At 37.9% G+C, this 12795-nt stretch overlaps 1 protein-coding gene across 3 annotated transcripts; it reads left to right on the forward strand.

The window, feature by feature from the left end:
* Window positions 1-3330: 3330 nt before the first annotated feature.
* On the forward strand, window positions 3331-6516 carry LOC137038111 (serine/threonine-protein kinase pim-2-like). 3 transcript variants are annotated; one of them, XR_010897390.1, is made up of 7 exons: window positions 3331-3576; window positions 3727-3821; window positions 3902-3952; window positions 4208-4589; window positions 4684-4863; window positions 5637-5782; window positions 6003-6514. XR_010897390.1 is itself a non-coding variant. In XM_067412547.1 (6 exons), the coding sequence occupies exons 1-6, from the start codon at window positions 3375-3377 to the stop codon at window positions 5726-5728; spliced, it is 1002 nt and encodes a 333-aa protein (XP_067268648.1). In that variant the 5' UTR covers window positions 3331-3374; the 3' UTR covers window positions 5729-6516. The 3 variants fall into 3 exon arrangements, 2 of the variants coding, with proteins under 2 accessions (XP_067268648.1, XP_067268649.1); XM_067412547.1 differs by having other exon boundaries at window positions 5637-6516; XM_067412548.1 differs by lacking the exon at window positions 5637-5782 and having other exon boundaries at window positions 3333-3576; window positions 6003-6511.
* The last annotated feature ends 6279 nt before the right edge of the window (window positions 6517-12795 follow it).

The following is a 12795-nucleotide window of genomic DNA, read 5'->3' on the forward strand; positions in this document are numbered from 1 at the left end:
GTAAAAATGCAATTACTACAGCGCTGGGAACAATTTAATATAAACTGGCTTGCCAAAGTAAAGGGCGAATTAAATTAATAGACTTCATAATAAGATTATGTCCACATTTTTCCTCCCTTGTGCCGTTTTGCGCATTTTGGACAGAAGCAACGACTCAATCCAGACTGTAGGCCTAGTGGACGCGTTTGTGCAATGAATCATTTTTGTATTATTTTCGGTGGAAAAATAATTCCACCGAAAATAATTGTCTAATAATAATAATAATGACTGTTCAGAAACCATAAATCTCATTTAAAAACCGTCAAAATTAAATCTGTAGCTATTTAATAAAGTATTCCGATTTGATGTGTGATCACGTGCTCTACTCATGCACGTGCATTTTAGTTGCTATAACGACGCGTTATGAATTCTGAATGCATATGTACGATGTGCTTGCCTGCATTTTAGTTACTATAGCGATGCGTGTTATGAATTCTGAATGTATATATACCATAGACATGCATGTGCATTTTAGTTGCTATAGCGACGCGTGTTATGAATTCTGAATGAATATATACCCACGCGAACCGATCTCTATCTGTTGGTTTGAATCACCAATTCACAAACTTGCAGAATATTTTCTGTGCTGCTGATTTTGCGATCTTGAAGGAAATTTCTGAGAGACTTTTACTCTTGAGGAACATCAGAAGATAATATCCTTTATAAAGTTATATTTTTGTTCATATTATCTTAGAGGATACTTTTAATTTATTGTTATTTTCTTATTTTAGCAGGAGTTTGGAGTTTTATTTAATTTTTTTGTTTTATTTTATTATTATTTTATTTTGGGAGGAGTATTTCTAAGGAGAGTTGTAGGTTATTGTATTGTATTGTATTTTGTGTTGTGTTGTGTTTTTTATTGCAGTTTGGACTCGAAGGATGTCGATGGCTCACATGATGGGTGAAAGAGGAGGTGAGTGTGCTTTTGGTTTTCACTTGTTAATGGTTTGAAGTTGTACAATGATTGACTATAATGTGAAGAAAATTGTGTAAGGTTAAAAATCCCCCAATGTTCTCAGCTTAGTGATCACATGTATTTGATTCCTTGCATAAATAAAACTTTTCAATTTGAGTAACGTAACTATAGTAACAATATTTGTAATTGATCACTGACATTGTTTATTGATTATTATCAAAACATTACCAACTAATGTTATGTGATGTGTGAAATATTCCAGACTCAGGCCGCTCTAGATCCAGAAGAGCTGCTTCCTCTCAGACGGCTGGTCGGGAGATTTGGAGACTCTGTTCTGATGACCGCGATCTGCTGCCAGACCCGACCCAGATCCAGGCGATTCCAAGATATTTAGCACCTTCGTCTCTGTCTGAGTTTTCTGTTTCTGTGTCCACAGGTCAGGCGGACAGGAGGAAGATGGCGTGGCAGAGCGGCAGCCAGCAGAGCTCAGATGATGATGAACATCCCCTCAATTCAACTTCATCTAAATGCTCTTGCATGGGTCAGAATAGTATTTTAATAAATAAGTTATGGCTCCATTTCTATTTCTAATTTCAATGGCTGATTTGATGTCTAAAATTTTCCAGACTCAGGTCACTCCAGATCCAGGAGTGGATCGGACAGCTTTGATTGGTCGTGCCCTCCGCTGCCAGGTCAAGTTCCTGTCGAGCCAACTTCTAATGGCCGAAATGTTCAGGGTGCCATGGAGGCTTCTCCCCTGAACAAGACCTCAACAGGTGAGACTGAAATAAGGCTGGCCAGTGTAAAGTGTACAGACAGAGATTTTGATCATTCATGCATAACTGCTTCAAGTTTTTATCATGGTAATGTCCGTTCACATTTACTGTTGCTCAGCACAACTTCTCTGATTTTCTTAGTTTTTTTTAGAAAAGATTTGAATTGGACATTTGTCTAACATTTTCAAAACATCTAGAGAACATTCAAAAGTAAAGTTCCCATAATGAAAAAGTATAAACTAGAATGTTCCTTTAACCAAGAAAAAAAATATTTTTGAAAATGGACGTTTTAAACATTCAGGGAACATTTAATTTTAATATTAGCAATCTTAAATTGTTCTCAGTGTTTCTAGTCATAATGGCCTTTTTACCAGTGAGAATTCAGTTGTAGACATTTAGCACCTCTGTCTCTGTCTGAGTTTTCTGTTTCTGTGTCCACAGGTCAGGCTGACAGGACGCTGCAGAGCGGCAGCCAACAGAGCTCAGATGATGATGAACATCCATTCTCCTCATCTTCATCTTCATCTAAATGCTCCTGCATTGGTAAGAATAGGCTTTTAATAAAGAAGTTATGGCTCCGTTTCTATTTCTGCTTTCAATGGCTGATTTGATGTCTGAAATTTTCCCGACTCAGGCCATTTCGGATCCAGAAGAACTGCTTCCACAGATTCTTCGCTGGGCATCATGTCATCCTTGTCCCTGAGCAGCAGAGGCTCATTCAACGTCATTTGGAGGTGGAGTGGCGATGGATTGGACAGCCGAAGCGAACAGGGCAGGTCTGACAGCTTTGATTGGTCGTGCCCTCCGCTGCCAAGTCCAGTTCCTGTTGAGCCAACGGGGACTTCTAATGGCCGAAATGTTCAGGGTGCCATGGAGGCTTCTCCCCTGAACAAGACCTCAACAGGTGAGACTGAAATAAGGCTGGCCAGTGTAAAGTGTACAGACAGAGATTTTGATAATTCATGCATAACTGCTTCAAGTTTTTATCATGGTAATGTCCGTTCACATTTACTGTTGCTCAGCACAACTTTGCTGAATTTAAATTTTTTTTTTTTTTAGAAATATTTTAATTGGACATTCGTCTAACATTTTCAGAACATTCAGAGAACATTCAAAATCTAATTCTCAATAAGCCATGAACTCAGTGGTACTTGTGCTGTCTGACACACACCCGAAACATGCGCACAGAAAGCCGCTTCTCAGACGGCAAACAATCCAGAGTAGAATTCTATTTCAAGACTTTTTGCTTTTGAATTGTCAAATACACAGAACATTGTCAAACTGGCTGTCATATTACAGAGTCGGTTATGGCATAAATAACACAAAGCTATGCATTTCAAAATTAACGTTTATTTAAATATATTGTATTTAATATAACATAAATATATTATATTTGCCATTACCAGAACTGATTTGGTCAAATGAAGCCAAAAAGATCAGATAAAGCAAGAAAAATAACTATATTGTGACCACTAATATTTGCAAAATAAGATTTTGGGACATTTATGCAGGCATTATCTAGAAGTCAGGAGGATAGCTTGGAAGTATTTCCATTACTTTGGATTTATAACATTACAGATGAGAATTTAAAAGTAAAATGTAAGTCATGTCATTATATCGTTGCTTAATTTGACGTCATTCAAATGAAAATCTTAATTTCAGAAAATCCTCCAGGATGTGGGAAATGGAAAAGAATTCGTTCTTTCTTCACGAGGGTATGGAAGGCTCTGAAGAGTCCTGTCTGCTGCTGTCTCAGTAGTGCTGTGGATGTTGTGGAGCCTTTTTCCCCTGATCCTGAGCCATCATCATCTGCGTCAGATCACTCCGCCGTCAAGCCAAATGAAGGTAAATCGCTGATCATTATTTCTCCAACATCATTTTAAACAGTATTGTCATCTTGTTTTTCACTGAAAATAATGCTCATGGCTTTTGAGGAAATATTTAAAAAAAAAATGTTTAGGTCATATATTTCATATTTTTCTGTTTGTTTTTCAGAGTCTTTTGAGTCTCTCTATAATGTGGGAGCGATGCTTGGATCCGGAGGATTTGGCAGCGTGTACAAGGGAACACGCAAATCTGATGGCAAAAAGGTAAATCTGACTGAATTGTTCAAAGATTTTGCTCTTGAATGCATCAAAACATTTAAAACTAACTTTCTTTTTTGTTGCAGGTTGCCATCAAGCAGTTAAGCAAGATTGAAAACAATCGTTATCTTTATATTGTAAGTTGGCAAAAACCTGAATATGTATTTAGTCGTTTCAGTGCAGATTACTGTAGTTAATAAACCCGTAGAAAGCATTAAGTGTAAATGTGATTGACAAATAAGCCTAGAGGCACCAAATAACTTTGAGCTGAAAAGGCTCTTTTGAACGGATCTAAAAATATACTTTTAAAAAAAGGACTTTTTCAAAGATACTTTGATATGTTTTCTTCAGATTTTTACTCAGCTAACCTTCTGATTACTCTTTTTCTCTAGCCTGGGCATCCCAAACCTCTCGTTACAGAAGTGGCGCTGCTGCTGATGATGAGGCGAAAACCCATAAGCCCGCTCATCATACAGCTCTACGAGTGGTTTGAACATCCTGGAAAATTCACTCTTGTTATGGAGTTCCCCGAGCCTTGCATGAGCTTGCGGGACTACATCGTTCGCAAACCCGTCCTGTATGAACCCACAGCACGGTTCATCATGCGACAGGCTCTGCTGGCAGTACAGGTCTGCATCGAGCATGGTGTTTTTCATAATGACATTCATGCGCAGAATTTCCTCGTAAATGAAAGGACGTTGGAGCTCAAGCTGATCGACTTTGGCTGCGGTCAGCTATTTAGTAATGATGGCTACGAGAGCAAAACATACATTGGTGAGCATTTTGAGAGTGTGAAAACCTGAATGTAGTGACTTATTATTTAATACTTAAAAAAAAGCTCATCAATGTGCAAATTTCTTCTTTACAGGACTGCCGTATTACTATCCACCTGAAGTCTTAACAGAACCTCGTTTCCACGCCATACCAGCAAATGTCTGGGCTCTAGGAGTGCTGTTGTACACTATGGTGCACGTATCTCATCCTTTTGCCAATTCGGAAGATATCAGACGAGCCAAAATTCCATTTATGTACTACAACTTATCCAAAAGTGAGTGAATCATATTGACAACATTGATAACACACACACACACACACACACACACACACACACACACACACACACACACACACAAAGCAAAGGCTCTGAACAGAAACAGTTAAAGATGAAGTATGTAAGATTTTTTATATATAGCTCAACGTATAGCGAGAGTTTGGGGCGTGGCTAATGTAGCAGGCGGAGCCATGGGAAAAGAAATTTAGCTAAAGAAGTGAAAGCCAAAATTCGCTGCATTTATACCTTAAACAGGTCACGAACATGTCAAAGTGAACAAAGCATTGTGATACAAAGCACGCTTCAATAATAATAATAATAATAATAGATTTTATTTATAATGAACTTTTCATTCCGAAGAATCTCAAAGTGCAACAAAGGGAAAAAATAACAAAAAAAATGAATAACAAGTAAAAATATAGAATAATACAAACAATCAACCAACACAGAAAACTGAACAGAAACAGAGCTGATGATATATCATAGTCATGCTCCCGTTCAGAAAGATACATTTTAATAAAGACAAATGCAACACAGCTAAAAGTATTCCTAATATGTTGAACCTTAAACGAGAGCTGTGTTTGTGATGTTGGGGAAGACGTAATGATTTGACGAAAATATGATTTATTTTGTAATTTATTTTGTAGTGTCACAGAAACTACATACTTCACTTTTAAAGTAAAGCTAAAGAACATTTTACAGTATAATAATCATGTTTTAGATGCTGTTTTCAGAGATGCATGACTAACTCCTTATTAAAATTTGTACAGAATACAGGGATCTGATTAGCCAGTGCCTAGCCCGGGATCCAACTAAACGGCCGACGTTAGAGCAGATGTCACAACATAAATGGATGAGATGACCTACTGTAGATTGGAGAAGTTCAGGAGATTCACTCGATCAGTGATTTCAGCAGGTGTGAGGAAGTGTAACAGACAGAGTAGGATTATTATCAGTTGTCTTATTTCACAGTTGCGTTCTTGTTATAGTCAAGTCACCTTCATTTATAAAGTGCTTTATACAATACAGATCATTTCAAAGCGGCTTTACTGTAATAAACAGGAAAATATACAGTGTAATAAACTCTAAAAATCATTCATGAGTTGATTTGTTCATATAATCTTTGTATTGAATAGGAAACAACATACTTGCTGTCCTTGGTGGAGGGCTTGAGCTCGAGACTTGAGCCGAAGCCTGATGTCCAACCCCAACCTGACTGGGAACTCAGAGCCTGTCCACGTCTGAGCAAGAACACGAGAGACTGCAAGACTGGGAAGAAGTCATCGATCATCACAGCCACATTTGCTTTGATTTTAAACGTCAAGACAAGTCATCTTTATTTATATAGCGCCTTATATACGACCGATCTTTACTCACAGCGGCTGGAATATTTGAACTTGTCATTTTACCTTGTCGTTTGACTGGATTGTTTGCTTTATTTCTTGTATAGCTTCATATACCTTTATAATGGCTATTTGATCTTACATAAACTGACATTTAAGACTCAGTTGTTGCTTTTTTATGTCATATTTAATTTATTGCATTGATATATGCACACTTATTGTCTGAACCACATATTAATATTTCAAATATTTTTTAATAAAAAAAAGTAAACAAAAAGCGGCAGCGTTGTTTTTTATATTTTGTTTTGTTATAAATATACATGCAGTGAAGATAATAAAGGTACGCTTTACCTGAACCACATCTGTGTGGTTATTAATATGTTTAAGATTGTTTTAAATGAAAATGAAAAGAGGCAGAGTGGTGTTTTATCACTGTAGTTTAAATTACACTCAGGGACATCTTTTGGGATTTCCGGCTGGATTTGGCCCACCCAAATTGAAAAGCTTCCCATACACACATACAGTGGTCTAGGTTCAAAATGTTGGTGTTATTTTACAGGAAACCCTTTAAAGTTACATAAAACACTGCTAAAAGTCTGCTAAAAGAAGTATATGTTGTCTAAGCTGTAATAACCCCCCCAAAAAGTAGGCGTTTTTTGATTTTTTCCCCCCATAGACTGGGAAGAAGTCATCAATCATCACAGCCACATTTGCTTTGATTTTAAACGTCAAGACAAATCATCTTTATTTATATAGCGCCTTATATACGACCGATCTTTACTCACAGCGGCTGGAATATTTGAACTTGTCATTTTGATGGCGGATTGTAATCCAGAAAGGTCCAAACGACAATCATCAGTGACAACTGGAGATTCACCCGTAGTCTAAAGTAAAAGATTCGTCTGTACAGAAATTAAAACCTGCAGGAAACGCTAATACACGCTAAATACATGGAGTCACGCAATACTGATGTTTTTAGCATGAACAATTTGAAAACAAAGTTTTGTGGGGGAAATGTATTTATTTTGTCATAAATTTAATGGAATTGTTTTTAGATACTTCACCTTTAAATTCACGTTTTTATAATTTGTGGAATTGTTGATTTGCAATGCTTTAATTATTCATCATAGCCCCTAAGCTAACTGAGTAGCTACAATCAATTCATTCAGTTTATCGACACCCCTTCAGTCCAAAAATATAGGCGTTTAATTCAGATGTATTTCTTTGATTCTGTTATTTGATTTAAAATAATCCATCGGAAAGTCAAAATTCCGAAGTATTATTTTATTCATATAGTTCATTTTAATTTGATGTATGATTTTGCTTTACTACCGTACAGTATTCTGAACGCTTCTAGGTCTGTTAAACGTCATCAGTCGCTGCCCAATACTGTTCCATTTCAAAGTTTACATCTAGCCAAGAATAGTTTCAATCCCCGGATGTGTCCTTGATCCGCCCCTTTTATCGAGGATTTATCGAGAGGTAACTTTAGCAGACTTGAGACAGACAGGTATCCCAGAATGCATCTCTCACCAAAGTACAAGTGTCAATAGCAGATGAGAAACCCTAGCCTGACAAGCCAGACCCACATCAAGATGTTTGGTCTGGAAAGTCACCATTGACTAATCAATCCGAGGGGCGGGATAAACGGTTGTCTTTCAAACTCCCTCTGCACGCCGCGCACGCGATAGGATAGCGCTACACCAACCAGAGCAACGAAGGTGAAACAGAGCTCGTTGACAGATAAAACTTTCACCGTATCCGGTCGGCAAAACTCCGAACACATCTTCCCTTCTTAAGAATGACTTCAGTGCCATTCTTTGTTATTTTCTCAAAGAAAAGCTTAACTCCAAGTCTTCCAGAGTCGCGGTCAAAGCTGATTCGAAAGACCGCCGCCACTAGTTTCTGTGTTTACTAGAAGCACTCGGCCGTCATTATATTAAGCCCCGCCCACCGACTCTATACATGATGTGATTGGCCCGACCAGAGTTTGGCGTTTACAGCTCAGAAGTGAATTGAGAGTTGCTAGACGACATTCGCGGCAAATTAGATTTGCTGCCGCTAGGGTGCGTCTAGATTTCTAGACTAGAGAAACCCAGCTTAATTAAAAAAGACTACTGTTAATGTGTCACGAAATGTACTTGTTTAAAGTTCAAACCTGTGGTTTATTCATAAAGAGATCGCCTATTGTAATTTGATCTGCCGTTTTCAGAGTTGTGAAATCCAGTCGATCACCGGGCGCTCAACGCTCTTTAACCCCGCCGAGAGCAGCCTTTCCTCGGCTAGTTCTTCTGATGTTTGCCGCTGACTCTGATGTCTCTGTAGTGGTAAAACATGAGATATAATTTGTCTAACTGGCTAATCATTTTGGCTGAGCTAGGGCAAAGTGAAGTTTCATAACTTTGTATTTTTCGGCTTGTTTAACTGTTGTAGCCTACTAGCACTGTCTTTGTATGTTTGACTGGATTGTTTGCTTTATTTCTTGTATAGCTTCATATACCTTTATAATGGCTATTTGATCTTACATAAACTGACATTTAAGACTCAGTTGTTGCTTTTTTATGTCATATTTAATTTATTGCATTGATAAATATACATGCACACTTATTGTCTGAACCACATATTAATATTTCAAATATTTTTTAATAAAAAAAAAGTAAACAAAAAGCGGCAGCGTTGTTTTTTATATTTTGTTTTGTTATAAATATACATGCAGTGAAGATAATAAAGGTACGCTTTACCTGAACCACATCTGTGTGGTTATTAATATGTTTAAGATTGTTTTAAATGAAAATGAAAAGAGGCAGAGTGGTGTTTTATCACTGTAGTTTAAATTACACTCAGGGACATCTTTTGGGATTTCCGCCAGGATTTGGCCCACCCAAATTGAAAAGCTTCCCATACACACATACAGTGGTCAAGGTTCAAAATGTTAGTGTCATTTTACAGGAAACTCTTTAAAGTTACATAAAACACTGCTAAAAGTCATAAACATGGAAGTATATGTTGTCTAAGCTGTAATAACCCCCCCAAAAGTAGGCGCTTTTTGATTTTTTCCCCCTCATAAATTATTTTTTGAAAGTGTGTAACTCAGGCCCTGTGTGCTCTAGGATGGGTCTGAAGGGATGACCCCCCTTTTCCGCCCTCCCCCGACCCTGCTACCCCCCTCCACCACCATATATAGTGATATAAATCCAATATCCCAGTGTCATTAAATTAATTATATATGCTGGAAGCAGCCCAAACTGTCTGCAGGGTCCTAGAGCACACAGGGCTTGAGTTACACACTTTCAAAAATTAATTTATATAAAAAAATCGAAAAGCACCTAATTTTGGGGGGGTTATAACAGCTTTCAACATATACTTCCATGTTTATGACTTTTAGCAGTGTTTTATGTAACTTTAAAGGGTTTCCTGTAAAATGACACCAACATTTTGAACCTTGACCACTGTATGTGTGTATGGGAGGCTTTTCAATTTGGGTAGGCTAAATCCAGCCGGAAATGGTACCAGAGTAATTTAGTGTACATTACTTTGTGTAAAACAAATGCCAAAGTGATGCATATCTCCAGAAAGTAGAGACTCTAAGCTTTCAAATGGTACCACATATGACATCATAGCTCCTCCAGACATTTAAAATGGAAAGTATATACATGACAATCTCATTCCCGTCCCTGTACAGGGTCCACAGAGTTTAAGAGGTTAAAAAACACATACAGAGATAACCAGATTAGAGCGAGCTGAGTGACACGATGAAGAACGTGCTACAGCACGCCACGCAACAGTTTCGGAACCACGTCGTCCACATAACCGGAAGTGAGCAGCGCTACCCATACACGTGATTTTCTTTCGTTAAATGTAAGCTTTTTATGGCAGTTTTCATGTGGATTTTAATCGGAACGATGTCTACAATATTTAACAACAATACTTTTTATTTAAATCTCCTCATACTATGTCTCGTCATACTATGTCCTAGTATTATTTTTAACATGAATGTGAAGGAAATACATACATAGGCTACACTACCGGTCAAAAGTTTCAGACCAGTAGCATTTTTAAATGTTTTTAAAGAAGGCTCTTCTGCTCACCAAGGCTGCATTTATTTGATCCAAAATACTGCAAAAACAGTATTATTGTGAAATATTTGGACAATTTAAAATAACTTTTCTAGTTGAATTCAGGAGCAGCTTCTTAGGGTCTTCAGCGGTTCGGATTTAGGAACATCAGAATGACTGCTGTGTTAATTATTACAGCCAGCGTACTGTTGTGCTCAATCGTGGGAGGGGTCCGACTGTGTGGCGTTACACGGTCGAACGCCTTGATTTAACACAGGGGAAAACACATAAGGAAATAAAAAAAAACACAGGATGGATTTTTATCATTATAGGATGGTTGTGTACAGGCACTGCCAACACACATTTCCATACAATCAATACATCTTGTAAAAAGTGCATATAGTACCATTATATGACCCCTTTAAATCCTGATTAAAAAAATGTTTCCCTTATCAAAATGTGTTAATCAATTTTCGACCTGTCCTGATTTGTTTTCATGTTGGTAGTGTGTGTGTGTGTGTGTATATACTGTATATGCTTATTTAATAAATAAGAAGCGAACCAAAATCGACGGTATGGATTGACGTGTGTAACGTTTTTCTGTTCACAATTAAACAGAATTGTCCAATATTCGGGCTCATGTTATATGAGCTGAGAACTGAACTTTGTTTTGGGGAAATATTACATTCCTGACCACTTTTACAGTCTATGGGCTCAGAGAGATAGGCTGTGCAGCCTGATGCTATAATGGAGAGTCGGCGCTCTTCTTTGGTCAGAACCACGGAGAACGACCGCGGACAGGTCCGTCCTACGCACCGAGACTTTTCACAATGCAACAACATATTTAAAGAGCATTAAGCTATAAAATATCTATTATGTAAAGGGAGGGGAAGCAGCCGCAGCGAGCGCAGACACAGAGCGGCCAGAGAAACGGAGGAGCGACTGCAGTATGGCGTTTGTGGAAAACTGCGGAAAAACTGCGGAAAAAGAGCGGGTGTTGAAACCTGTCACCGGAAAAAGTGTGGGTGTATCCCCCACGGATGCGACACCCCTGAACATTTGTTGTGACTGCTCTAAAGTGACTTTCTGTTTCTTTGAAAAAAACTTTGACAAATTGACTTTGAATTATGACAAACATCAAAAGCGCTATATAGCAAGCAGAACAAAATTATTTGAAACTCCGTATTTTTATATCCTATTTTTATATTTCATTATTTGTTTTAAATTAATTTATAAAACTTTGTTAAAACTGTAGTTTAATATAATGTTCAACGCATTGTTACCCGCGATTTTAATTCCTGTGTAAATGCATTTATGCCGCTTCAGAGAAGGATTAAACGGTCTGTGTAAATGCACATTTTTGTGATTTTATGCTCCTGCAGAATCGGTTTCTGTGTAAAGATGCCTTAAGACTAGCACAACCAGGCCGATGAACAGCCACTTAAATTTGCGCCACACTATGAATTTGCACGTCTTGCATGGACTTGTGAACCAAAAGAACGAGGTTTCAGGTCGCCTGAGAGGTTTAAAAGAGAAATAAATCTTGTAATCATCTTCTGTTAACACACAGAACAATAAACTTATTTAAGTGAGAGTTCGATTACTTGGGAGGATGGAGTTTTGGATTCATATTGGGCTCATCTCTGCCTTTTCCAGCAGGTCTCTCATCCGCTTCCTTCTCATTCACAATCTCCAAAGTCAGCTCCACCTTTCCCTGAAAAAAAAACGATAAAAAAGGCCCAATTAAATCAAGCTCAACATGAAATGACATCCACAACCCATTTGATCAAACCAAGTGAAGCGTATTCAAAGGGGTAATTCACTGCTGGCAAAATGGGATTTAAATAAAAGTTAGCTGCCTATGCAGTAGAAAGGCTTTTAGGCAAACAAGTCAGAAAACTTCAACACCCATAATGCACTGGGCATGTTGCAGTCCAAAGCCACTACCAATCTGCTCCTACTAAGTCAAATTCTGCCTTGCTCGAGAAGGAAATACTTTTGAGCAAACTTTTAGTCACGATGGTGTTCACTTGTTCACAGTACATGTTTAGCAGGAGTTATTTCTGGTTTTCAGTGAAGGATCCAGAGCATTAAAGGCTGCAAAGAATATGTAGAGAAAGCTGCAACGGAAAATCTGAAAAACATCCGTGTTTGTCTCAATAACGAACAGGATGACTATGAACAGGGTTCTCAATTAACCGCCAACTGCAGGTTAAAATTGGCGGGTGTTAAAGCTACACTGTGTAACTTTTTTAGTTTATTCTTAGCTAAAAACACTTAGTACTTTCAAAAATATATGTGCTCATTAATGTATATTTACTTATTTCAAGTTATAAAGTATGCGCGTAAGTTTATAATATGCCATTGAAAATACATACGGGTGAGGGGTTCGAATGCCGGTCGCCATGTTGCTCCTCCATCTTGAAAGTACATTAGCCAAAGAGGGACATACCCATAAATTCAAGCTTCGCCTTTCGCGTTTTAACACTCGATGACAGTGTCTAATGTGAAGACGGGGATTGCCATGCTAA

The sequence above is a fragment of the Pseudorasbora parva genome, chromosome 13 (genome assembly GCF_024679245.1).
Source record: "Pseudorasbora parva isolate DD20220531a chromosome 13, ASM2467924v1, whole genome shotgun sequence".
Taxonomy (NCBI): domain Eukaryota; kingdom Metazoa; phylum Chordata; class Actinopteri; order Cypriniformes; family Gobionidae; genus Pseudorasbora; species Pseudorasbora parva.

Coding starts and splice junctions, on each gene's coding strand:
- LOC137038111 (XM_067412547.1), top strand. CDS start 3,375: ATGAAAATCTTAATTTCAGAAAATCCTCCAGGATGTGGGAAATGGAAA. Junction 3,577..3,726: donor CGCCGTCAAGCCAAATGAAG/GTAAATCGCTGA, acceptor TTTGTTTTTCAG/AGTCTTTTGAGTCTCTCTAT. Junction 3,822..3,901: donor GCAAATCTGATGGCAAAAAG/GTAAATCTGACT, acceptor TTTTTGTTGCAG/GTTGCCATCAAGCAGTTAAG.